Source organism: Sturnira hondurensis, unplaced genomic scaffold (genome assembly GCF_014824575.4).
Source record: "Sturnira hondurensis isolate 20B ecotype Veracruz unplaced genomic scaffold, ASM1482457v3 Scaffold0020642, whole genome shotgun sequence".
NCBI lineage: Eukaryota > Metazoa > Chordata > Mammalia > Chiroptera > Phyllostomidae > Sturnira > Sturnira hondurensis.
In genome coordinates this window covers 3,780,014-3,807,874 of record NW_028093273.1, presented here as the reverse complement: position 1 = coordinate 3,807,874, position 27,861 = coordinate 3,780,014, and the positions used below count along the sequence as shown (strand labels likewise).

At 45.2% G+C, this 27,861-nt stretch overlaps 1 protein-coding gene across 1 annotated transcript in view; it reads right to left on the bottom strand.

The window, feature by feature from the left end:
- The window catches only part of PRUNE2 (prune homolog 2 with BCH domain), a 248,705-nt gene that overhangs the window by 64,860 nt on the left and 155,984 nt on the right, over positions 1–27,861 (bottom strand). Inside the window, exons 7-9 of the mRNA XM_037030318.1 lie at positions 25,624–25,782; positions 15,570–22,131; positions 14,184–14,961 (exon numbers count right to left, since the gene is read on the bottom strand). Of these exons, the coding sequence (XP_036886213.1) occupies positions 14,184–14,961; positions 15,570–22,131; positions 25,624–25,782 (7,499 nt within the window). The remainder of the gene's footprint in view (positions 1–14,183; positions 14,962–15,569; positions 22,132–25,623; positions 25,783–27,861) is intronic.

The following is a 27,861-nucleotide window of genomic DNA, read 5'->3' as shown; positions in this document are numbered from 1 at the left end:
GGTGCCTAGGACTACGGGTTCACAAATAGTAAATAACACTAATTTTACTTTAAAATAAGATAATCTGGGTAGAGATCTCAGAGAGGCTTGGTTAAAAATAAGCCTACAACAAATGTTAGTTATTAATACTGGTATTAATTCTACAAACACCAGCAGAAATATTCGACGTAGTTAAAGCTAAGGAGGTATGATCGAAAAGTTTGCATAATGAAAAGGCATGCATTTATTTGTCTGATCTTCAAAGAAAAAATATACTGGCAGAGAGACCAAGTTAAGACTTCCGGTCATAATTAGGCAACATAGCAATCAAAGAGTAACTATCGACACTATCGTCAGAACTGGGCTGTTAGAAATCCCATGTTACGCGATCTTCTCCCTTTTGGTAGGGGGGTGGTGGGTGGGTTGGGAGTGGACCAGGATGGAGGAGGGGAGTAGGGCAGTTTTAGGTAATCTCCAAGTGGTCTAGCTCTAAAATGAGCAGGGGAATGACTCGGCAGAGTATCCTGGCCATGGTCATTAAGTATTTAAGAAATGTTAGTTCCTATTCCTAAAATGAGGGCATTTCATGTCCTCCCCACACCTGTTGGGGGTCGTGAGAGGGCCATGAAGAAGGGAGAGAGGAAGAAAATTAAATTAAATTAAAAGCTCACCAAATTCTTTGGCATTATGAGCAGTTGTGAAATGATATCTCATGTGCCATTTCTCAGCTCTGGGAAGATGAGGGGTGGCACAATCTGGAGGGGGTGACTTTGCAGGGTCACTGGCCGGCAGAAGTTCTGCAAAAGCCTAGGTGTGTTCCCCGGAGACCAGCCAAAAGCCGTCAGGGGAGAACAGATGGCTTTAGGGCTGGTTCTACTCTGGGTACCCAGAGTGAAGGGTGAAAAATGGGGATTAAGTCTTTGTGAAGTTCTGGTTCATTAGGAGCTTCCTTTCTCAGACAGAAAAAGGCAGCAGTTGGGGGCTGCAGAAAGAACAGGTAAGTGTGGAAAGAACAAACACTATAACTAAATACATTTTAAATAATGTCTATTTTATTTATTATTATTTTTAATTAAAAAATAATTTTAGAGAGAGAGGGGAAGTGAAAAGGGAGGGAGCGATTTGTTCGTCCACTTATTGATGCATCCGCTGGTTGCTTCTTGTATGTGCCCTGACTGGAGATTGAGCCCACAAATTGGCGAATCAAGAGGACACTTCCACCAAGTTGGGCTGCCCGGCCAGGGCCAAAATAATGATAATGTCTATAAGTCAACAATTCATATGGGAAATGATGAAGTTTGTCATCAGGCCAGTCACAGATACCCTTAAAACATTTAAGTAATACTTCATTAAATGGGGAAATGGGAGACATCTGCTATCTTAAATCATATTTCCCTTTGTTAAGCAGGATGACCTCACATGCCAGGGCATCACAGCCCTCCACTCACAGTCAGCTTCCCACTTAAGGAAACCTATTGTTTTGTTCATTACACAGAAGCAGTTACGGCTATCTTAGAAAGTAGGATTTACTGCTTCAATGTAGTAAGTGGCATCCTGATAATTACACAGACTAAAAGGACATGATAGAAGTCAGATTCTCCAGTGGAATTTTAGTTATTCTTTGAAAGTTTAATACTTGCAAATGATTACTAACAAATTAAGTTAAAAAATAAAAGCCAAAAGTCTTTGGAGATTATACATTGTCAACTGCTACTTGAGTTGCTAGTACAACAGATGACTAAGTAGGTAGGACAAGTTTTCCTCTCGGACAACCAAACTGGTGTAGGCAACAGAGAATCAGGAAAGACAAATAGGGAGCAGCCGCAGCTATTTTTCTCTAGGAGGCTGAGTGACATAGATAACAGCGTCCTCGGAAAACTGAAAGGCTGCGAAGACCTTGGAGGAACTGTAATGAACAGGAGGAGCACAAGAATACTAAACATAGGTAGCTATGGCCTCAAATTTTAAAGGAAAGGAAAAGGTGAATTGTGCAAGAGTCAAAAACAAAGATGCATATTTCTGTTAGGAAGGCTCGTGCGCCCTCATAGTCATATGTTGAGGCCCTCCTTCCCTCCCCTGTGTGATGGTGTTAGGAGGTGGGCCTTCTGGGATTAGGGTTAGATGAGGTCATGAGGGTGGAGCTCTTGTGAATGGAATTAGTGCCCTTATCAAAAAGACCCCAGGGTGTTCTCTCATTCTTTCTGCCCAGTGAGGATACAGGAAGAAGTCAGCAGTCTGCAGCTGGGAAGAGGCCCCTCACTAGGACCCAGCCACGCTGGCACCCTGATTTCAGACTTCCAGCCTCCAGAGCTGTGAGAAATAAATGTCTGTTGTTTATAAGTCACACAGTCTATGGTAAATTTTTTATAGCAGCCTGAACTGATGAAGACTCTCCCAAACTAAATCTCACACATCTACCTTGGAAAAGAAAGTAGCAAATACCAGAAATTATTAAAAGCAAATTATGGTGGACAAACTTCACTTTCTTTTCCATTCAGTTAATCAGGCATATTTATGGGGTGACTATTATGTGGCAGGTGCTGTGCTAAGCACTAGAAGTATAGTGATGGACCAAACTTTTGTTTTTGTTTGATGAGACAAACCAAGCTTCCACTTTCTTGGAGAGTACATTCTCACAGGTGGAGACAGACACAGCAAAATCAATCAGACAATAAGTAGAAAATCTTTTCACTTAGAAAAAAAAAAAGCTAGGAGGAAATAAAGCAGGGCATTGGGACGGAGCTTTGTTCTCAATCTCAGCACTATCCACATTTAGGACAGATGATCCTCTGTTGTGTGTGGTGGGGGAGGGGCTCTCTTGTGCATTGTAGGATATGTAGCAGCTTCCGTGGCCTCTACCCGTTAGATGACAGCGTGTCAACCTCTAAGTGTCGTGTCAACCAAAAATGTCTCCAAACATTGCCGCATGTCCCCTAAGTGGGGAGGCAAAAATTATCCCTGGTGGAGAATCACTGGACTAGAATAACCTGATGGTATACTTATTGTTTCTCTAGATGAAGTGGTTATAGAAGCTGGGGAGCCATGAAAAATGAGAAAAAGCCAGCCATGTCAAGAATGTTCTAGTTGGAGAATACGGCTGGCACTACATCACTAAATTGGAAATGGATCTGGTGTGCAAATCTGAGGGCTGGTGGAAAGAGTGGTCTTAGTGATCAGAAATGTAAGCAGTAACTGGGACACATAGGGCCTCGTAGGCTATAGTATTTTAGGACTATTCCAAAACTGGAAGCTTTTAAGGAGGTGGGTAGTGATAGGACAATATCCAAAATTGAAATGGCCACTCAAGCCCATGAGTGGAGAATGGATTTGGGGCCAGGTTGGTAGGGTGGAGACAGGAGTCTAGTGGCTGCCCAGGGCAGGGCTTCCAAACAAGCTTGGATGGAAGATGTGTGTGCCAGACTGACAAGTTATAGATTAGAACTTGGGGCCCAGGTAGGTGATTGTACTAAGTTGGACTATTATAATAAAGTGGAGATGGTGGCCACCTCCAGAATGCTGACATGAAAGATTGAGGTCTGAGAAACAATTCCAGCCCCCCATTTACCTCTTGAACTAGAAGTTAGCAGTAGGAGCACATGAGTGTCATGCACTCCATGAACTCACAGTTAAATCGTGGAGATCTTGGCAGAAAGGAACAGTGATTGGTGCTCAGTGGCAAAAGCTGTGATCTCTGAGATAAGTAGAAAGGACAGGACACATATTACCAAGAAGGAAGCCAGTATAGCAATGTTAACATCAGAGAAAATAATGAAATCAGAATTTAATAAAATAGAAAAGCAGGAAACAATAAGAAAAAAAATCAATAAAATCAAACTAGTAATTAGAAAAGAATAATAAAATAAATGCCTCTCCAGAAAGATTGAACTAGAAAGAAAGGAGATACAAATAAACAACATTAGAAGTTGAAAGTATATAACTACAGATAAAGTAGAGATTAAAAACAGTAAAATAATATGTAAACTTTATTTCAAAAATTTGAAACTTTGATGAAATAGACAATTTTCCAGAAAAATATAAAATAGCAAAGTTGATGCAGGAAGAACACCTGAATAGACAACACAATAAGAAATCAAATTACGACTTCCACCAAGATGGAGGCATAGGTGGAAACACTGTACCTTCTCCCACAACCAAATTTGAATACAACAAAGGTTTGGAGAACAAAGACACAGCCAAAGAACAGAAACTTGAATTATACGGAAGTCTGACAAAAACGAACCATTCAACCAGGACGGTAAGGGGGCAGAGCCAGCAGCGGAGCAGGGTCGGGCAGGACAGATCCCCCGACCTAGGCGCACAGGTTGCCCAGACACAGTCAGGGTGTGGGGCAGACTGACTGTGGTCGTACATTCGTGCACAGTGAGACAGACTGCACAGGCCCCAGGGGGCGAACCCAGTGGTGGAGGGCTGACCGGTGGCACACTCGCGTGCAGTGGGACGAAACGCCTGGGCTCTGGTTACAGTGGCAGCTGCAGCACCTGTGGGGGCCGCGGTGGGAGGCGGCAGACGGGATGCCATTGCTCCTCTTTGACCCCGCCCCCACTTACAGCGTCACAACCCAGCGACTGAGTTGTCCTGCTCTGGTGAACACCTAGGGCTCCGCTCCTGCTACATAACAGGCAGGAACAGACCAAAAGATGGCGCAAGAAGAACTCAAAGTCCCAGAGCCGATAACTCTAAGCGACCAAGAGATCGCCAGCTTCTCAGAAGCACAGTTCAAGACACTGTTTATCAAGATGCTCACAGAACTGGTTGATTATAGTCACAAATTAGAGGAACATATGAAGGCTAAACTAATTGAAATGAAGGGAGATGCACAGGAAACCAATAGTGATGGAAAGGAAACTGGGACTCAAATCAATGGAATGGACCAGAAGGAAGGACAAAACATCCAACCAGAAAGGAATGAAGAAATGAGAAATCAAAAAAATGAGGAGAGGCTTAGGAACCTCCAGGACATCTTTAAACATTCCAATATCTGGATTATAGGGGTACCAAAAGGGGAAACAGCCACGAAAAGAAACAACCACGAGCGGAAAACTTATTTGAACAAATGATAAAGGAGAACTTCCCCAGTCTGGCAAAGGAAATAGACTTCCAGGAAATCCAGGAAGCTCACAGAGTCCCAAAGAAATTGGACCCAAGAAGGAACACACCAAGGCACATCATCATTACATTAGCCAAAATTAAAATGAAGGAGAGATTCCTAGAAGCAGCAAGAGATAAGGGGACAGTCACCTACAAAGGAGTGCCCATCAGACTGTCAGCAGATTTCTCAAAAGAGACCTTACAGGCAAGAAGGGGCTGGAAAGAAGTATTCCAAGTCATGAAGTCCAAAGACCTACAGCCAAGATTGCTCTATCCAGCAAAGCTTTCATTTAGAATGGAAGGACAGATAAAGTGCTTCTCAGATAAGGTCAAGTTCAAGGAGTTCATCATCACCAAGCCCTTATTATATGAAATGCTAAAGGGACTTATATAAGAAAAACAAGATGAAAAATATGAACAGTGAAAGGACAGCAAACTCACAGTTATTAACAACCACACCTAAAACAAAAGCAAACCAAGAGGACAGCTAGATCAGGAGTGGAACCATAGAAATGAAGAACACTTGGAGGGTTAGCAACAGGGGAGTGGGAGGAGGAGAAGGGGGGAGAAGGCACAGAAAATAGCATAGATGGTAGGTAGAAAATAGATAGGGGGGAGGGCGAGAATAGTGAGGGAAATATAGAATCTAAAGAACTTGAGACACGTGGTTATAAACTAAGGGGGGGAGAATGGTGGGGGAGGGAGTGTGCGAGTGGAGGGGAATGAAGGGGGGAATAGAACAACTGTAATGGTATAATCAATAAAATATGTTTTTAAAAATTAAATAATAAAAAATCTGAAATTAAAAAAAAGAAAAGAAATCAAATTACTAGTAAAAAGTCTATCCCCTCAAATAAGCAACAGGCACAGTTTTATAAGTGAACTGTGCCTAAATTTTATGTGTTATACATCCCTTCTAAATTCTACAAGTTATTCTAAAAATAGAAAAAGGAAGGAGGGCTCCCTAGTTGGCTTTATGATGCCAATATGACTGACTTCCAAACCAGACAAAAGTGTACGATGAAGGAAAATCAAAACCCCATGTGATTTATGGACATCTAATTGATTTCACATCATAGAAAAAAACTAGATATCCACTACAGTTTCTAAGATTCCCTAGAAAAGTCATCTAAATGACTTTCTATTCCCCTTCAATTAATATTTGACTGTAAGTCAAACTGAATAAAAATAAATGCTGTTTAAGGCAGTGTGGGATACAAAGATGTACAAGGCAAATCAAGCTGGGAGGGGCTTACACCCAGGTAGGTTAAGAGGAGAGTCTATAAATACAACCCGAGGCAGAATGGGAGGAAGACTGCCAAAGCGGTGCAAAGTGCAGGGAGATTCAGGAGAGGGAGTTTTTATTGAAAAGAGTGGAGAGTACTTTAGAAAGGAAGACATTTGGTCTGGGTCTTCAGTGAGAAGTAGAATTTCAATATGCAGAAAAAAATGTGGGGAGCAAGAAATTAAAAGGAGGTGCTGAGATTGGAGCAAAGAGGAAAGAAAGGAAACAAAGTTTCTCCGGGGAACCACGAACAGTTCTATGAAGAGGACATATGCATTTATTCCCACTTCTACTTGAAGGCAATGTTAGTAGATATGTAAAAATGCCCCACCATCACATGACTTAAAAATAGCTGAACAAGTCAAAGGGCGACAGGACCACAACATGGCATTAGGACTTGAACCAATACAATAAAATATGTATTCTAGAATTCTATACACTTGATATTGGTGAGAGATAAATTTGGCTGTGAGGTGTAACCTTCCAAAGCTGCCTCAAAAGAATGAACATGATCAATTATATTGATTAAAGGAAGCCAGATTCCTTAACTAATAGTCAAGATGAAAATTGGATTGGATTTGCTCATGAGAGCACAGGTCCTCTGATTAGAAAATCATGGTCTTAGCATCAAAGGCACAGAGATGAGTGTCACTGGGTTGACCTAAGGTTTTCCATCAGAGTAAGCCAATGGCACACAACAAAAAGATACAGGATGAGGAAAACTCTGTGGTGTCTTCTGCAATGTGGTAGATGTACATAGTTCTCTGCTGGCTTAGGCTTGATTCGGGGCAGTTTTTGGAACATGTAAAGAAACATGCATTACATATTTTTTCCTCAATCTTCCATAAATTCTGATTCTGAGCTGATCAACATTTTGAGATAATTCATGGGAGTGAACTAGAAATTTTACTCCCTGGCCATTACCTAAAACAAAACTCTTAAGTTGACAATGAAAAGAAGCCACCTGTCTTAGCCAAAGTTAGATGGAGGGAAGGCAGCATTCTAATTTCCTCTGTTGGTTCACCTTGAATTTCCACAGAGGGTGACCCAAGCCTGGGGTGACTTTTTGACGTTTTTTTTCCTCAAAGAACTGTCAGGTGGATCTTGGAAACAGACCCTCCTATGCACTGGAGGAAGAGTTAACTAATCCTGTATGTTAATGTATCTCAGTACGCTTTTCAGAAGCTGAGATGCCACCACTGTCCAATTAAGCCGGCTGTGCTAAGTACTTTGGGTCCACTCTCCTACTTTGTCCACTTGCCCTTGCCCCAGAAAGCTCCCTCACCTGCTGAATTGCACTTGGTTTTGACTAATGAGGTCCCCTGGCAGGAGGTCTGAGGGAGATAAAAGTTATGCACTCCTCTGGCTTCCTCTTGTGGGAATGCCTGGTGCTGGCTGTCCCTCAGCAGGTCGCTGCTCTTCTCAGTGTGGCCCTTTCAACCCAAAATTCCTGTTCTGGGTTCTGGTAATGCCCTCCTCCCCTCACTCCTGAGGCCTAAGAATAAAAATAGCTGTGTTGTTATTATTCCTGGGTTACTGTGCTATTCCTTGTGGGTTTCTCACACTTTGCCTACATCTTTATAAATACTCATTCATTCATTCATTCATTCTATTATAGTTATCCCAATTTCCCCCTCACTGCTCTCCACTGCTCCCCAAATACTCCCTTTATTAAATAGTTCTCAAATTACTTTTACTTGAATGTGTCATCTCTTCCTTACTGGGTCACCGATACACAAATACATCCTGCTTTTAAAAGCAATGAATTCTGGCCTTAGCCAGGTGGCTCAGTTCATTGGAACCTCATCCTGTATATCAAAAAGTTGTGGGTTCAACTCCTGGTTGGGGCACATTCCTAGGTTGGGACACATCCCTAGGTCGGGGTGCCTCTGGGAAGCAACTGTTTGGGAGGCAACCCATCAATGTTTCTTTCTCTCTCACATCATTGTTTCTCTCTCCACCTTCCTCTCTCTCTCTCAAATCTATATAAAAAACATAACCTCAGATGAGAGTTTTTTAAAAAGCCGTAACTTCTTCTTTTCCTAAAATGCTATCAATTTTCATGACGGCCTTTTTTCAGACATTACTTTGACATTCTGCCATTCCAGCAGAGAAGTCCCTTGGACTTTTCCCTCCGACTGGAAGCCAACACAACACAAAAGTGCTCCTCTGTGGGTGTTCCTTCCACGGGACAGCTAAGTTGCACCACCTCATCTTGGCGCTCGTGGCTTTCTTTCCTATAAAATCCCCCACCACAAAATACCACATCTGCAAATATTTGGAAAACTTAAATTGAAGGGTTTTGATTCTCTCACCTCCCTCTGGCCTCTGGCCACTAGGGGTGGCCCCACACAGCACAGACAGGGAGAGCGGGGCAGAAACATGTACTCAGGAGTGAAGAGAGCTCAGAAGGTCAAATGACAGTGTGAACAGTAAGTTGGGAACTTGGGCTACTCAAGTTGGGCTGTTAAACTTGATTCGCCTTTTAGTGGGACTAGGGGAGAAGAAGAGTAAATGCATCAAGTGATAAAAGAAGTTCAAGAAAATGATTGTTTGGGGCTAGAAGGGAGAGGACTTACATTCAAGTCCCAACTCTAACGCTATCTCATTTCTGGATAACTTTAAGCAGCTCACTTGAGTCAATTCATGAAATAGGGATAATAAAAATTGGCCTATTGCAAATGGCGACTGGGTGGACCAAAAGAAATCATGTGTGTGTCTGTCTGCAGGCATTTATTCGACATCTGGGCAGGGCTGGTTGGAAGTGCAGAGGTGGCCGTGGTGGGGGTGGATGGGGGGAGACACCAAAAATTTTTATTTTATTTTAAAAAGGAGACTAAGGCCTGAATTAAAGTAAAAATTTAAAGACGTTTAATAATTATCATCATTAGTTCACCAAACACACCAAACGATTAAATACAATTACCATAATAAGTGAACACAGAATCAGTGTCAAGTTTGGTCTCCCAGGTTTAGTTCAGGACAAAGCCAGAACACAGTGACTAAACAAGGGGACACTATCGTTTATGGAGTATCAACTTGCCTTGGGGAAGGGCAAATGTTTGGAACTGGGACGCAGCGCATCCAAACAGCAGGTCCTAGACGGCGGGTAGAATGTGCTCAAAGAGCCTGATTCTTCTCTGAGTGCCCAAACATCTCATCACTCAACACTCAGAGGAAGAGTGAGCGGATGATTTCTTTACCTATTTTTCACTTTCAATACTCACATGGGCGTGAGACCCAATGCCCTAACTCCTCAACCGTAAGTCATGGGCAGAAAAAGTCTGATTTCAGAAGGACTCATGAAAACCATAAAAAGACCTAATGGGATCCCAGGGAAGGATATGAATTCTTTTGCATAGTCTTGTCACATAGAAATACAGTTCAAAATTCACTAATTTAAAAAGAAACAATGCACAGAAAACACCACAAGAAGCACGTCATGTGGAATATGAAATGCATTGTGTTTGAAGGCCATCTCTATGTCAGGGAGTGCCAATGAACTCCCCTTCCAGAGCGAGGAGACAAGATAGAGAGAGCCCCACTAATATGAAGACCCAGTTACTTCCAAACACTGTCACAACAGTACATGTCACAACTCCCAGTGCATGTCACAACAGCAACCCCTCCACTCTCCTCCCCTCCCCCTCACTCCCCACCCCCACCCACCACTGCATGCATCTACAAAAGATTGGACGAGCATTGTCAGCTCTCTTAGTCCTCTTGGAAATTACTGCCTTTCATTACGCGGCATAGCAATTTCTTTGCCCCACACCTATAGAAGGCCAATATTTGTATATCAATTGTCCCATATTTATATAATTCAGATGGTGAGTTTACAAATGGTAATGGTTTTGTGCTCACTTAGCATATAGTCCAGGCTTTTGAATATAACCTATGATGATAACCTACAATGAATATAACCTGTGATGATTAATGTTCCATGTCAACTTGGCTGGGCTATGGTGCCCAGTTCATTGGTCAGACACCAGTCACAATGTTGCTATGAAGGTATTTTTTTTAGATGTGATTAACATTGAAACCAGCAGTCTTTGAGCAAGGCAGAATACCCTCCAACCTGTGGGTGAGCCTTATCTAATCAGCTGGAGGCTTTAAAGAAAAGTCTGAAGTCCCCCCAAAAGAAGGAACTCACCACAAATCTGCAACACAGAGACTGCACTGCCCCGCAGAATTAGAACTCAAAGCTGCAGTAACTCTTGCCTGAGTTTCTAGCCCATGGCCTGTCCTACAGATTTTAGACTTGCCAGTCCCTAAAATTGTGTAATTCTAACTCCTTAAAACAATTTTTTGTCCACCTATCTATCTGTCCGTCTGTCTATCTATCTATCTATCTATCTATCTAATCCAATCGATCCTATTGGCTCTGTTTCTCTAGAGGACCCTGACAAACACACAATCAAATTACTCTTTCTTCACATGACACCCTTGCAACTGTGCCCTCTTTAAAATAAACATATAAATGGCTCTTCATTTTCAGAAAAGTTTGTGTGCTGCCGAGTACTCTGCAGATGTTCTCCATGACCACATAGGGGAGGTCAGGCCCGTCTCCCACGGACTCAGGAATCAGTGTGCGACCCTCAGCGGGTGGGTCTACAGCTGGAGGATGACCAGGTGTGGGCAAAGGCCTCTGGGAAGGTTCACCCTAGGGAGGTAGCCCACGGCGCTGGGCATCACGAGGGAGAGAGTGTCTCTCTTAGCACTCACCCCAAGTTTTGTGAACAAGAGTCAGTAGGTAGAGGATGAGGAGAAAAAGCACCTAATGCTTCCTCAGGTTCTGAAAATAGGATTGACTGCCCTCAGAACCAGTGTGGACACCGACAGGGGCTGCGCCTGGATGGGGGAGGGCAAGAAGCCAGTTTGTAGCTGTAGTGCCACGCCGCACATTTATCTGCCTGCTTCTATTTTTGAAGACCAGGTTTTAATTTTTTTCAGGACAGTCTTAATTTTGGGTATTCTACCCTATGATGAGATTATCTCTTAGAATATGTTTCCAGGTTTGGGGCTGGCTAAATATGGCTTTCTTATCATATTGCTTCTGTGATTCTTTTCCTGTCTCCATGATTTCCATCATCTTATTCTTCCCAGGTAACTTGGCTGGCCTTCACCCCATCCTGTGCCCTTGCAGGTTATGGCCTTCATTTAATGCCCTTCTCCAGTTGCACCTCATGGAGCACAGTAGGGCTTTCATGGGTCTTAGATACTTTTCCCTCCTTCCTTCATTAAAAAACAAAAAACAAACAAACAAACTATATATATATATATATATATATATATATATATATATATACATTTATTTTATATCCTTCTTGGCAGAAAGAAATATAGTCCACAAAGGAGTATCCAGTAATCATTTTTCCCTTTTGATTTTAAAAGAAATTCAAAGCTTCTCATGGACCCTTAAAGTATAATAGACCCTGGGCACTCTGCCTTCTGATCCTATTGGATAGGAAGCCGTCTGGGTCCCTCCATAAAGCCGCCCTGCACAGGGGCCTCTCCTCTTACTTACTAGTATTAACACACTCTCTGGACACAGAGAGACTCAAACTTAGATCCCAGCTTCTTTACATTCTACCTATAAACCAGAGTAAGTGATTCCACCATTCTGAATATCATGTTCCTCCTCTGTGTAATTCTTACCTCCTACAGTTGCCGTGGTAATGTGAGATCATGCATACACAGTGCTTAGTGCCTGGTCCAGGGAAAATGCTTGTAATTGGCAGCTATTTCTATTTAAACTCACGGTCATTGACTATCTTCATTCAAGCATTACACTATTTACCTTTTCACTTTTATTTAACTCCCTTATTAAACTGTAAACAGCTAGAGGGCTGGGAGTAAGTTTTCGACTGGTGATCTCAGACTTGAGCACCTGGAGGAGGTACTGAAACACAGGCGGCTGGACCCCACCCTGAGTTCTTGATTCAGAGGTCCAGTGTGGGGCTGCTAATTTCCACTTGTAACAACTAATACCCAGGTGAGGCTGAGCCCCTGGTTTTTGGTCACTGCTTTAAACACCTCTGCCTCCTCCAAAATCTAGCACAGAGGGAAGGTTTCAAGTACTAATATTTTGATACAGTAGTGATACTGGCAATAATCCTAGTATTTTAATAATACAAATATTTCCAAATAATTACTTATGCAACAGGTAATACAGATGCCAGCGGAAAAATCTGCCCCCCCACCCCACCCCACTGTGAGAAAGCTTTCATCACTGCAGGGGCTGAGCAAAAAGGGATGAGCAAAGAAATCTCCCTGAAAGAAAAGGGGCAAGTGGCACAGTGGAACACTATCCTCTGATTTCAGGGGCATGTGCACAATGCAGACAAGAAGCCAAACAATAGCTCAGCCAACTCCAGGCTTCCTGAGTTCCGAGCTCTCAATCTATAACAATGCCAGCAGGGCTGCTGGGATCCATCTGCTACCCTCCTTCTGATAACAGATCTGGGGTCTCTGGAAGGGAAGAGCTTGACAGGAAGAAAAAAGGATTAGGCCAACTGAAAACGTCTGGATTTATGGGGCCGCACTCGTACACGGCACAGCTTTTAACTCTTTGTGGGACTTTACTAACCCTCCACGTACCCCTGCTTTTCTTTGGGTTTCCTGTTTCCTTCCTGGAGAAATGTAATTTGTGAGTACCAAAGCTCTCCTGGGTACAGTCATTGTATTTACACACAAATTAAGCGTGCAGGATTTAATACTGACGGGAGGCTTGAGATTTAATGTTGATGGAAGGTTTTGCAGATGAGAAATGCAAGCCTAGGGTTATCCTAGAATGTATAACCGATACGGTAGAGTCAGACTGGAGTGCAGACTGCTTGACCCGCAGTGGGTACTGGTGTGCACGGTCCTTTCTTCTCCCCAGATGAGTAGAAACAAAAGCTATCTTTTCTCCACTGCATTTTAAGGAGGGAAACATGATTTACTCCTTTGCTTAAGTTACTTTTCACAATTTACCCTTTTATCTCTGAAAGCAAGGGGGCAAATGAAAAGCAACTTAAATAACATCAAACGGCGTTGGCAGGCCCTGGGGGAGGGATGGCATCCTGCTCCCTGGGGTATGTCCACTGGCTGTCCGGCCATTGCACAGAGCAGATTCTCAAACCCACTGGTAAGTTAATGAATGAATGAACGAATGACCAATGAATAACTAAATCGCTGGTTTGATGGTTGTTTGCCAACTTTTCGGCCAATTAGGAATGATATTTCACACCCTGCTGTGGCGTTGCCTTGTTCCTATAGTAAGTTAAGTACTTGTACAAAGCCAGAATCACCTTTTGTGTGTGTCTGCTGGAAAGTATGGGCTTTGGGGATAGAAAACGTTGAATCCTAGACTGTCTGCTCTGGTTACTGGCTTCTAGGCAACTCATAGAATCTCTCATGGTCCATGTAAAATAAAGATAATAACACCTACACCCTCAGGGTTGTTGTAAGGACTAAATTAGATCGCATTGCAGGCTGCCTGGTGCTGTGGATGAATGTCAGTGCTCTCCCCATGTCAGTCCCAAGTGCCTGGGTAAAAGTGATGCTGGTATGAAGAGGTGGAGTCAGCGTGCATATTGGGAGGGTAGGTACAAGATCCTGGGTGGAAACTGAAGGGACTCTTTTGGCTGAAAATACATACAAATCATCACTGGCACCATGGTTATCCAGCAGCTGCTTTGCTGGTGGTATACATTGGGAGAAATACAAGCAAAGCTAGGTATTCTTAGTACTCCCTAATCCTTCGCCACTTTGCTAGTTTCTAACCAAGTAGTTTTCAGAAAAAGAGTAAATCCAATTTTTAACTTACCCGTTTGGTCTTGGTTTCCTTGTTCTGGAGTCAAGAAACTCCGTCTCCTCCTCTATTTCCATTTCAGGGACCGGGTTTCTCTGAGAAAGCCGTGGTGAAAGCATTTCCCATTCATTGTCATGGGTGACAGCCTGCAACAGAGCTGCATCCCGGCCCACCCCGCCTCGGCTCTGGCTCTCGCTCTGGCTCTTCTGAGACTGGCTGCCCAGCCCAGAGGCTTCCTCTAGAGCTAAAGATTCTAGAGGTGTTGTTTCTCCCGGAACCTGCACTGGGGAGCCCTTGCCCAAGCTGTGAGCAGAGGCTGGCTCCACGGCCTTGTCAGACCCTTCAGGCCTTTTGTCCGTAGCTTCTGATGATGGATTGCCAACCTCACTATGGCCCAAGACCATCCAACTCTGTTCTTGCCCAGGGCTTTCAAGGGGTGATCCCTTATCATCTTGGGAAGACATTCTCTCTGCAGAATGACCTGTTCTTTCGTTTAAGGAGTCAGGTTGACAGGTGTCTGAGAAGCTTGCTAACTGACTTCCTGGCCGCCCCATTTGTTCAGAATCGATGTACAACTCTTCCAATACAGAGTTGGTGCCTCTTGCTTCACAGGCCTCTGGCTTTGGGGGTGAATTTGCTTCGTGGTTTACAAATATATAATCCATATGTTGTGCAGGATGGTCTTCCTTCTTCTCCGTGTATCTTCCTTCTCTGTGTTCTGGTTTTACCTGCTCAGACTCTTCTGTAGGAATTACTGTTTCTTCTTCTAACTCTAATATTCCCCTGCTGGCACCTGACCGTGGAAGGTGAAGGTGAGAAGAGAAGAAAGAAGGCTTAATTAACACATTATGTGATGTGTGATCTTTGCAAACAATCCATCTAAAGAGAGATAATTTCAGATATATCTGTTTAACAGATGGTAGCCAGAGAAGAGGAGGGTGAGGGGACTGGGTGAAAAATGTGAAGGGATTCAGAAGGGCAGATTGTGGACTTTACACAGGGACGTAAAGTACAGCATAGGGAATATAGTCAATAACATCGTAAAAACTGTGTAAGGTGCCAGGTAGGTACTTGGAACATTAGGGGAATACTTTGTAAAGTATACGATTGTCTAATCAGTATTCTGTACACCTGGAACTAACAGAACATAGTATTGAATGTAAACTATAATAAAAAATGTTTTATACTCAAAAATCTGCTTAATCTTCTCCTGTATTCGAATGGATAGGTATTATGCGAGCAGTAGGTGTCACTGCTGTAACACAGGACTTGGTTAGGCATGCACTGCAAATGTAGTGAGTTCCTGTTTGCCCGCACTGGTGGACAGAATGTGTTTTACAAGTAGGTGAATGGAAAGAAAGCCGCACTTCCCAGGGTTTGGTGGAATGGGATGTTTCTTACCACTTGATGGTCCCAGGTCTCCACCTGCTGGCGAATCTGAATTATCTGTTTCTACTTCCCAGTCAATGTTTGAGGGTGACAACTCCACACTGGAGTCACCTCTGTCAGGCAAAGACAGCGACTCGGGCTCTTCATGAATATGCAGTACCTCCAGCAGGCGTCCAGGATGTCTGATTTGGGTCTCAGTGTGGTTTTCCTTGCTTCTTTGATCAGAAAGAGCCGAAAGCAGTACCTCTGCTGCTTCGCTCCCCAGAGACTCATCCTCTGCAGCCCCAGCTTCCTCTGTCAGCTCAACAGCAAGGGCAGGTTCTGTGAGATAGGACAAATCAAAGGGAGGTGTGTAAGGTGCCAGCGACTGCTTCGGAGCATCTTCTTCCAAGGGATGGTCACCACCGTAGAGAAAGTGCTCGGGCTCTTTCACTAAATCTTCATCAACGTTTTGGCCCATGGCATCATATTCAAAATCACCCCACGAGGCTTCTGAGGAACAGATATCTTGCTTCCCGGCGTCCCCATCCACGGGTGTATCGGGATTGCCTTCCGACAGTGTCAGTTTGCTCATGTCATCTATTGTTCCCGTGGATGTGTTGAGACCGGAGGCTTCACTGAAACTGTGTTCGAAGGCAGCTTCGCTTACGTCCAGACAAATGTCTGAAGCTAGAAGAACATTGGGAACTGAGGCAGGGTTCTCAGTGGTCAAAGGTTGCCCAAGGTCCAGCAAGGCTCTTGCATCTGTCGGACTTTCAGGAGAAAAGTCCTCGGAGACCCAAGAGCCGTCACCTTCCATAGCTGGCTCTTGGTGACTTACAAAAATGGTGGTCCCCACCTTTTTAATCATTGGGAGTGTTCTGTCAGTGGGTTCCCAAACTGGTGTCATATCTGGGTCGGCTCCTTTTTCTGAATCTTTTAAACCTGTGCCGTTTTCACCCTTTATTTCAGAAGGCTCAGGAGAACCACTGCGAGAGGCAGCAGGCAGAGAGGAGCCATTTGTGTTTGCTTGGTTGCTGACTGGAGGTGATAGAATTGTGTTTTCAGAATATACTTCTGAACCGTCTGGAGCAAATTCCTGCCCAGGCTCATGAGTGGGTTCTTCATCCAGCTTTGGCTCAGTGAGATGTAACTCACTGGCTTCCCTGTCAGGCCCCATCCTAGCACTGATGGGCTGCTCAGTCTCTCGCTTGGCTTCATAGTCATGACATATATCAGGGCTATTGGAAGCCTGAGAATTGCTGTCCTGGTCACAGTGAGTCAGTATATCAGGATTCTCACCATCTGCTTTCAAACTGAAGGGCTGCTTAGCATCCACCCACAAGTCAGGCGAAGCTGAGGTCAACTGCCCACCCTCTTGAAAGTTGCCATGTAAGATATCTGGGGCAAACGTGCTTTGGGGGCCCTCCCTAGGGCTGGCTTCATCCCACTCAGCACTTGCCTTCTTTATCAGCTGGGGAGAAGAACTGACAGCAGGGAAATCTGAGGCCATGCTTAAATTTGTCATTTCACTGGGGTACGATTTTTCTTCCTCCCACCGATTTGTTTCTTGACACTCACTAGTTGAGACATTAGATACAACACACTCATTTTCATCAATGTGAGTAAATGTTGGGTCTGGCTGATCCCAGATGGATAGTACTGTATTCTGACACTGCTCTTGGGTGGGTGTTTCAGAAGTGAGCTTGTCACCAGCAGAAGCCATGAAGGTTTGCTCTCTGGGATCATTTCCTTTCACTTGGTCCAATATTACAAGCTGGCTAAGCTGATCAGCTTCTGGGTCTGGCTGCCTTGGTTGAATGTTCCAGAGTTGCTCATGGGAGTTCCCCCCATCACTATGTAGAAAGGGTGACTGATGTTTATCACTGAAAGGATTAGTACAATGTGCTTCCACGGAGTCCCTATCACTCTGAATGGGTACTCCCCACGGACCCACATTTTGGTAGATGGAAGAATTCACCTCTAACATACCACCTGAGTTAGATAATTCCCCTTCGGACGATTCCCTGTCAAATGCACTCTCAGTTGGTTGCCCCTCCGGCAGGGATTCATTCCACCACTCGGTGCTGTCTGTTGAGAAGCCAAGCATTTCTGATTTAGAATGGCTTTCATTCTTTGGTTCAGTTTTGGGAGATATTTGCCATATGATATTTCCTATCTTCCCTGTTTCTGGAGATCTCATCTCCCTATCTGTTGCTAGCACCTGTATTTCGTTCTCCTTTAGTGGGGAGAAATTCCAGTGATCGGGGCTGCTCTGTGGAGTGTCACAGAGTGGGTCTGCTGTCTTCTCATTCTCTGCTGGGCCTGAACTCCCTGTGTAGGCAGATCCTTCCTCGGGCTTGGGATCTGTCGTGGCCAAGAATTCATTAGGTTCATTTGATGAGTCCCAAGCTCTGGGTTCACTCTGAGCAATGTGGCAAGTGGCCGAATGGCTCTCTCTCTCCACTGACTCCTCATCACCTGCACTCTCATCATTAGAAGCTGAGCTCCCTGCAATGTACTTGGCATCCTCTGGCTGCACAGTGTCAAGAATATCACAATCATTTTTGTCCTGGTGGCTAACCACTAGATCTCCTTCCTGATAAGCACCCGAGTATTCAGAATATTTGCCAACTTCGGGGCTGGATAAAGAGGAAAAGGAATCATCTATTGAGTCATCCCATATCTCCAAAAATTTAGAAACTTTGGGATCTAATCCATCCTTTCTGTTTCTCTCCAGTTCTTTCATTTCAGTAATTACTTCTGCTTGGCCACCAGTAGTAATTAGTTCAGATTCTTGGTGATTCTGTTCACTCCAGTCATCTTGAGTCTCCTCCTGACACCCAGTATTGGTTCCATGATCCCACGAAAGCAGTGCAGCCGAAGAATCCTTTAGGTCAGGACTTGAAGCACTCGAATGTGTATACTCACTAGAAAGACTATCTCTGCCATAATTTCCCGGTGGACTGACTGCTGGAGGGCTGTTTTCAGCACTGGTACCTTCGGGATCCTTAGTTATCTCAGAACTGGTGCGTCTGACCTGCACATCACTATCTGTAGGGCCATCCCAAACGTCAAGGCGCTGGGGACATTCGGGAGGTGGCTCTTGGTTCACTCTCTCTGGCTCCAGAATGTTACATTCTTCAGTTTTCTTAAGATCCATTTCAGGTAGAGCCACATTTTTTGTTAAATTCGGCTTCTCCGAAATTTCAATAGTTTCACCTGGATTTCTGGGATCCATGAGGGACTTTCTGAAGGTTTCTTTGGCCTGCAGGTGATTGGAGGACACCTCTGGCTGCACGTCACAGGCGTTTGAACTGTGAGATCCCTTCTCATGCTCAAAAACCTCCTGGGGCTCCTCAGTTTGAGGGGTTGATGGGACTGAAGGAAAGCTGGTTTTGCCTGACTCATCACGGATTTCTTCATGTTCAGATGCAACTGGGGATGAGCATTCCTGGTCATGTTGGCCTTTTCCAGAACTCCCCGAGGCTCTATCCATCACCTCCTCCTCGGTAAGGCACTCCCTGTCAACGGCCCCGTGAGTTTCCTTCTCACTTCCGTTTTGTCCATAGCTGCGACTTTTCCATGGGTCTGAGCTAACAAAGTGCCCTGGATTCTCAAGCCCGGTTGTCAGGGACACTGCATTACTTGACAGGTTCCCCTGGCATGTGTCTTCCTGTTCTGGATCAAGTGCTCCTGACTCACTGACTCCAGAGGCTTCTAGCACATCTGGGCTGTGATTGTCCTTAATTTTGGGGGATGAGCTGGGAGTTTCAGGAGGCAATCTGCTTTGTTCTGAATCTGTAACGTATAATGGGCCTGGTAACATTAATGATGGCATGTCATTCTCTCTCATGACAGAATCCCAAATACTATTCGCAATTAGCTGTCCGTGTTTTTCATTCAGTATGCGATATTCGTTGGAAACAGTGTCTTCACTATGCTCGTAAGAAGCAGGAAGTCCCCAGTCAGCCTGACTGGCTTCCTGATGCTCCACACCCCATGGTTCTAGCTGTCTCACTGAAAATCGGGTTTCAGGTTCAGTACCTTCAGCCACGTATCCCTGGGCTTGACCTTCACCAGGGATCACCACACCCGCACTGCAATCATCCCAGTCCAGGTCATTATCCGAGATGGTTGCAGTGGACTGAGTGTCCTCCAGAATCACTCTGTTCCACAGCTCCAGACTGTCAGGGGCCGGGGGCCGGGAGTTGGCGCCGCTGTGCAGAAGGGTGAGCTGCCGGTTTGTTTCGTTGTACAGATGCATCATGCTGGGGTCATCGTAACTGGACCGGCTGCTCTCGCCAACGTCATCCTCCGCGGAGATGTCCTTCCCATCTGCGGGCTCTGCCTTGCGTAAGTCTTTATCTGGGTTGTGAGTGGCATCTACTTCAGAACTATCATCCGCGTGAGGGGAAGCCCATATTTCGAGGTTTCCAGGACCTGAACGAATTCGATTTCTAGGTGGCTGCAGCGGTGACTGAGGAGGGCTTTCCATCTCCTTGGTAACGGAGTTAGCCTCTTTCAACTCAAAAGCTCCCTCTTTAGCAAATGGCTTGTTTTCGGTTTCTTTTTCATCTCCAGCAAATGTCGGCGAAGTATAAGAATCAGAGGTGGAGTAGTTGGTATCTAAGGGGGAAGGCACTGAATCTTCCCCTAGGTTGGATGCACTGTAATCGGGACATTTATACGATAAGAAGGAATCTTCCCACGGAGCTAGGGCATCCGACCCTCCTTTCTTGATACTCTCCTCAAAAAGGTTCCAGGAATCTACCTTTTCATACACATTCCCTCTAATTTTCGGAGCCATGCCACCATCCTGGTCTTCCTTTGCTGCCTTAGAGCTATTCCATGCCTGACCCAGGTCAGACCTGGGATTTCCTGATGCAAGGGGTTTAGCCCTAGAGTCATGGTTCTTTTTGCCCCAGATTTCTGGAGCTGCTTCATTATTTGTCTCACTGGCCAAACTGTCCACAAGGTCTTCTGCAGGAAAAGGAAACCCACTTTTTGCCATGGCCCACTCACTCGGGTCTCTCACAGAAGGTGGGTCACTGCACGTTGGGTGCAGATTCCAGGTATTTTTCAGAGGCTTGGTGTCATTCTCTGGACGAAATGCACTCCAGGCCGGGAATGGCGCTGCAGCTGCTGGTTCATGGTCATCTACGGGATTTCCCCACGGCTCGGGCATTGCCGTGGGAGAGCGATTGGAACTCCACAGAGCAGCGAAGTCTTCTATCAGATGGTTTGTTCCCTGAGGAGAAGCGTCCGGCAACGGTGACTTCTCAGTGGGCAGGTTCTGAAACTGCAAGCTTTCTTCATTCTGGTCTCGAATATTATTGTTGCCCAGCCCAGGCTGACCAAATTCTGACTCCCAGGGCCCTGCCCTTGAGAATTCAAGACTCTTTGGTTGAAATATTGAATCTGAGGCTCTCCTATCAACTGGGCTTGGCTTATGGTCTTTCCAGGATTCCGGGCTCTGGAAGACAGATTCCTGTTCGCTGGGACTCCATGCATCTGCAGTAGTTTTAGAGTCAATTTCCAAACCACCCCACCAGCTGCTACACCGTGTACGAGTCTGCGGTGGCCCTGTGTCAACTGCTTGTTGGGTCATGTCTTCAGAACAGAGTAGACCTGGTTCTTCAGTGGATGGTGAGCTTTCTACAAAGCTATTCATAGGTGTTAGTGGAATCTTCTTTCCGATATTTTTCAGCCTTTCTGGAGAAAGAGATTCATCTCCCACAAAACCAGTCAGGCTCACATTCCTTTTAGAGTTATCCCCAGGACTTTCTTGTCTCTGGACAAACTCCTCATCGAATTCCACAAGGTTATCTTTGCCAGCCTCTGACAAAAGCACACTGGATGAATAATTAGACATGTCTGTCCCTATGCCATTGGGTTCTTTGGGCCCCGTGGGGAGCTGTCCTTCTGATGAATCACTGTTGGGGAAGAAATCATCTTCTGGGGAGTAGTCAGCAGAATGGGAAGACGGTTGGGACTGTCCAGAAACAATGGGTGCTGGGTCAAAGTTGAAGAGGTCAAAGTGTTCCCCATGTTCTCCAGACCGTGCTTGCTCCTCCACTACTGCCCCTTCAGGGATGGGACTATAGGAGTCAAACCCTGGGAGGAGGCTATGGTGAGGCCCAGCCCCTTCTCCCACTGGACTGTCATCACTGAGGAAAACCGAGCTCTCCTTGGACGAACGGCTGCTCCTAATGGTGGCCAACCCGCTATCCGGGCTAACGAGGTCTACACTGGCATCCATCTGGGCCTGGTTAGAATCGCTGAGATCTGGAGGGTTTTCTATGAAATTCACAGGGTTGGGCTGGGGCTCTATGTCAGAGCCATACAACTCCATAATCCCAGACGATCCCTGGGAGAGTGGGGCGCTGCCTGCCACGGCTTCTGTGGAGGACGTCCGGCTGTTGGAGATCATCTCTGGACACCTCCTGTTGAGGACTTCCTTGACAAGGAGAACTACCTGGTCACAAGTCACCGAAGGGTTCTCCTGTTGGTATACCAGGATCTCATCACAGCCACACTCGAAGGGCTCCAGCTCTAGGCAAGGGTGCTGACTCTCCTCCAGTTCACAGCAGATCTGGCGGGGAGACAGGGGGGTTTGCATGAGCACTCAGGTACCCTTTGCTCTTTGTGATTTTTCTTTCTTAATTTTTCTTCATGCAAAATTAATCTGTGTTTATTGGTCTTAAAAGAAGAACTCAAATAACGGCAAACTGCATGATGTAAAACATGGAAAGTCCCATTCTATATAACACCAACTCCTTCTCTAATCCTATCAAATTGGCTTTTGATTGAACTCAAATCCAGGGGCTCAATGTTGCTGGCTCCTGAAAGTTATAGGTAAAGACATCTAAACCCATTTAAATCCCTTCCTCAGTATAATGTAACACCATCTTCTAACAGAAGTGGAAGTGTGAAAAATGCCAACTGTTTTCAAGTTTGAAAAAAAATAGAAATAATGCCGATTGCTGACAAGGACTGGTGGAAAGGTGTTGGAAAAAAGGAAAAGAGGGCAGGAGAAAGGCTTTATTTAGCAGCAGGCAGCCGGGACCTGCTTTAACCTCTGGCAACCTCATTAGGCAAAGGAGAACGTAGGAAGCAGAAAGCAGCTTCAGGGGCTCGGGCTTTCCAACAACCCCCAGGCCCCAGCTGTCTCCTCCTGCCCCAGGGAGCCTCGGCAGGGAGCCCAGAACAGTCAGGGCTGACTTGGGAGGCCAGGAGAACGTGTGACAGGCAGTTCTAGGTCCGAACTGGGCTACAGCTCTATGACTTTCAGGGAAAGTTGGAGATATTTTGAAATGGCCCCACAGGCTTAGCGGCAGTCACAACAACAAGAGCAGCAGCAACAACACTAACTAACAACTACAGAGTTCTCAGAGAGAATAACAACAGTTCTAAAGGTTTTGTGTGCATTTTCTCCTTTAATCTTCATAATTCTGCAAGGTAGGAACTGTTTATCCCCATTTTGCCAATGAGTAAACGGAGACACAGGAAGACTAAATACCTTCACCAACCACAGACAGCTAACAAGTAAAGGAGCCACATTTTCGACTCAGACGGTGGGGCTGCAGATGCTGAGCCTTGACCGACTGTGACCCCATGAACAAAGAGGGACTCCTTTGGAGCAGTCTTAACCCTGTGTTGCTTACCCGAAGAGCTGTGTCCCTGGTGATGGGTGGGGAGGGTGGGTAAGGAAAGGAGAGGCAGGGTGGAGTTGCCTCAAGGGCTTCTGACCTTTTCATCTGCTCTTCTCTTTTGGTCTATTTTGAATTGGCCGTTTAAAACATTGATTTGCAACTAAAAGTGATTTCAGAACCACTGTACTGAATTGAAGGCTTAAGAGACCTAATTCCTATTCATTGGAAACCAGTGGCCAAAGCTAAAACTCAGCTTTGAACCCAAGGCAGAGCAAAGCACTGAAAAAGACTCAGGCTGCTGACAATGCGCAGCTGTAGGTGGGTCAGAAAGAGGGTACTAAATGCGTCTGTAGCAGGGACAGGGGCCTCTTTCATGTTTGGACATGAGAGGAACCCTGCAGTCCTATGTCAGGAAAGCCAAGATGATCTCTTGGGGAACAGAAGGTGAGGATGGAGCAAAGAAAGGAGTACCCTCCCAGGCTCCCATGGACACATGAGGTGTCTGATCCATTAGTGCGGTCGGATTCACTGATGAAACAACTCTGGGCCAAGCTGTCCACGGTGTAATGAACCATGTATATTCTCATAGTACTTATTAAGTACACCTGGTTTGCTGTAGCCAATGCCCTATTTTGATTAATATTTGTTTACATTTTGTATCATTTCCATAGCCTTGGGTTAAAGGATTCAGGTCTCAAATGAGAGGTTCCAGCTGATTATCCAGCCAGAATTTTACTCCCTGGAGACTAACTGATTGAAGCACCAGATCACCGGTTACTCAACACTGGGCACCAAACAGGTATTCAGACAGGGACTAAGAAAGCAGCACCCAGAGGAGGACTGGCCCTCATTTGGGTAAGAAAGCTACGATCCATCTCTCTGTATGGATTTATTCTACAGAGCAAAGGGTCCCCAACCTCCAGGCTGTGGACCGGTACTGGTCCGGGCCTGTTGGGAACCAGGCGGCACACCAGGAGGTGAGCTTGAATGTAATGTGTTTGAATCATCCCGAAACCATCCCCCCCTGCCCTGGCTGTGGAAAGACTGTCTTCCACGAAACTGGTCCCTGGTGCCAACAAGGTTGAGGACTGCTGTCATAGAGGATAAATATTCTATTCTAGAAGAGAACTGGTGATGGGGCTCTTTAAAAAGGCTGAATGCACAAAACGCCCCCAACATTTCCTAAAACTCGAATTCTAAGACTTTATCTCTTGGGCCATTTCCTTTACGCCACCGATCCATCCCCATCTTCCACCACAGGTTCGGAGAGCAGGCAGGTTAGGGGGCAGTGGAACTGATACAGGGTGCAGCCAAGGGGGGGGGCCAGAAAAGATTTGGAATGGTGTCCAGAACTCAAAGTGTACAGGAATATTGGAGGAAATATTAAGATATCCTCACCCTCCCCCCCCCCCCAGCTGTCAGTTGGGGGAAGGGACGAATGGAGCAGGGCCATTGAGAGCTGTTTTGCTTAGCAACAGTTTTGCAGCTAACCTCTGGAATGGTCATTTAACATATCTATAACCTTTAACTGGTTTCATAGATATGTTAAATAGCTGTGGCCAAGTTTTGGGCCAGGGAGAAGTGAGTGGCTGCTACCCAGGCTGGAATTGGGGGCTGCTTCTCTGAGAGAGTGCCTGCGAGAGAGGCATGTGGCTTTAGCAGAGTGAGGACCCCCTCTTGGCCAGGTGAGGGGGAGAGCCACGCTGTTTTGGAAAGATGTAGACCCCTGTAGCCATTAGGAGGGAGAGCCACGCGGTTTCAGCAGAGTGCAGACCCCCTCTTGGCCAGGTGAAAGGGAAGACCACGCAGCTTTGCCAGAATGGAGATCCCTGCGGCCAGGTGAAGAAGAAAGACGCGCTTTTGGTGGAGTGCGGCTTTGGTAGAAGAGGCCCACGCAGCTTTGGCGTGCTCCCTTTGGCTGAGTGGCCTGGAAAGCAGGAGAGACTTTGACTGGAACTTGGTACAAAGAACTCTTGCCAGTGGAAGGTGCCGCATGACTTTGGATTAATTGGAGATCCTGCCTGGACAGGCAGGCGACACAGCTCACGTGCCAGCGGCCTGGGAGAAAAACGGACGTGTGCTCTTTTCCTGATTTACGGTACCCGGAGTTGGGACAGTGGGAGAAGGGAGCGCTGTGTGTGTGTGTGTGTAGGTGTATACCCTTAAAGACTTTAATATTTCAAGGAAGGCATTAGGCCTGAATAGCATTAAATAAACATTTTGTTTCCTTTTCACAAATCTCTGGCATTGAGAGATGTGTTTCCAATTGGCGGCGGACAGAAGAGCCCTATAGATACTAGTGTATCGTCCTTGGGAGGGGCCCCTGTTTTCTGTAGCAGTTTTTGGCATCCCTCGGTGGGCCAAGTATTGCCCCCCTCCTCGGACCCTTTGTTCGGTAACAGGACGACACAGCAGGGTGAGGGCTCCCTTACCTGACTGCACAGCTCTAGGTTCTCGGAGTACACAGCAAGCTGTCGTCTGGGCTGCTGCTCCTCCGGCGGGTAGCTGGCCAAGAGGATGAGGACATCAAAGCCGAACTTCTGTGTGAATGTTTTCAAATCCCTGGTGATATTGCTGTGAAACATACAGTTCTGAAACAACAACGGGCAATTTGATTTTAAAGTCACACTGCTCAGCGTTGGGCAGTTAGGGCAAATTTGTCTAATCTTATGATGTATTATGACAGAGATATGTTATTAGAAGCAAGTGAAATAAAAAATAAGCACTTCGAGAAAGTTTGGGAAATTTCATGCAATGGCTTTCAATGTACTTTGCCTGTGTGTTTTCCTAAACCAAGAGAGGAAGGAGTCTTTGTCATTATTATTAAGAATAGTTTAGGTACAAAACAGATATCTTAACAAGATATGTTTTTTTTCTAAAATATTTATTTCAATGCTGACTTTCCAAAACATACGTTTCCTCTTATTGTTCTTAGGACATACAGATGTCTGCTACTATTGTAACCCATCGCTAAAAAAATAGTAAGGTATTGTTCTTTTTTACTATTGCTTTCTAATGATTATTGTTAACTCCAAGCAGAATTCCTAAGGATGAACCGAGCTGACTTTGCTGAATGATTTTTATCCCAGTGTAGACATGTAGACGTTTCATATAAAGGCGGTGATGTCAGATCTGCCCATTCTATGTGACCACTAAGGAGAAATGAATAACTGCAGAAAAGGTACCTGTGGCTCCCATCATCCTCAGAAAGTGTGCTGGCCTTTTCCAATTTTATTGACTACCGTGAGAATCACTTTGTCGGCACAGTTGTTTATTTTTTTAAAGAAACAGAGTGAAGACCAAAGCCTGGCCTATACTAGTTGCTCAAGACATGTCTGTTGAATGACTGGAGAGACACGGGTATGAAATCAGCCTATGCTACACAATCCTCATATATCACAGCATATGTATGGCATATATATGATCATAATATATAATCAATCAACTGACAGTGTACTGTGCTACTTAATGAAAATCACCATGACATGCACTCAGGAAAGATAAAGAATGCTATTAATTTTCTTCTGATTACAACAGTCATCAGAATTATGCACACCACTGGTAAAAAAATCAAAGCAATACAGACATATATACAACAGGAAGTGGAATTGCCACGTGCCCCCGCTGTGAAGAGCGCAACAGCCCAATGGGTTTAGGTGCAGATCTTTCCCCAGATTAATGTTTGTATGTGGTAGCTCTTTGAAGCTGGTGGATTTGATGTTTGTGGCTCAGACTATTTACCAGACTATTTAAAATATCCCCATCACATGAACTCTAATTCTGCTGAGCTCAGTCTCCAGGTCTCTGAGGCCCCTGAGAGGGTACCAGGGACACTCGGCTGGTGTGTGGGCCCCTCACCTGCCTCCGCGCCCCAAGGGGCCTTCGTTGTCTACCCCTGCAGCAGCCACTCTCACTAGGCATCTCCCAAGGCCCTTTGCACTTTCTGGTTATAAGGACTTGCACGTGGGGACTCACAAGTGTCTCCAAATATATTGCTGGTGGATACCATGGGTCTAAGGACCTGCTAATGAAATTTATGAGGTTCAAATACAACAGCTTTTGGAAGCCCGTGTTCCAAAATGCTTTCTGTCAGTGATGATGCTTTTATTTATCCTCTAAGTATCACAATAACAATCTTTAAATAGGTACCCTAAAATTAATTCACTTACAATAGAAGTCGATATTTGGAATCGACTTTAAAAAATGGACCTCATACACATACATTCAGATAGATAAAATCATTTCAAAAACTAATTGGTGTTATACATCAGGAATATCAATGCGGAGCCTTTTGCCTTTTTGAATAGTAAAGTAAGATACGGTTCCCGAGGAAAACAAGAATGGACAGCCACTACCTGAACCTGACTTCCAGGCACTGAGGGCTTTAGCACAAGAAGCCCTACCGTTTGTCTTTCAAAATACTGAAAAATTTTGTACATAAAACCCCCAAATACATTTTAAACTCCTGAAAGAAGATAAAACATTTCTAAGAGATTTTTACCTACAATGAGTTATCATGACGCCCCCTCTGGGCCCCTCGAACCAGAGACAGCAGATTTTATTGGTAAGCAAGCACAAGACTAGGATTCAGTAGAATCAGTATTATTCAAAGCCACACCAGTGGAACATTCGCTATTCCACAATGTTGGCTGAGCTCCAATCTGTTGGGA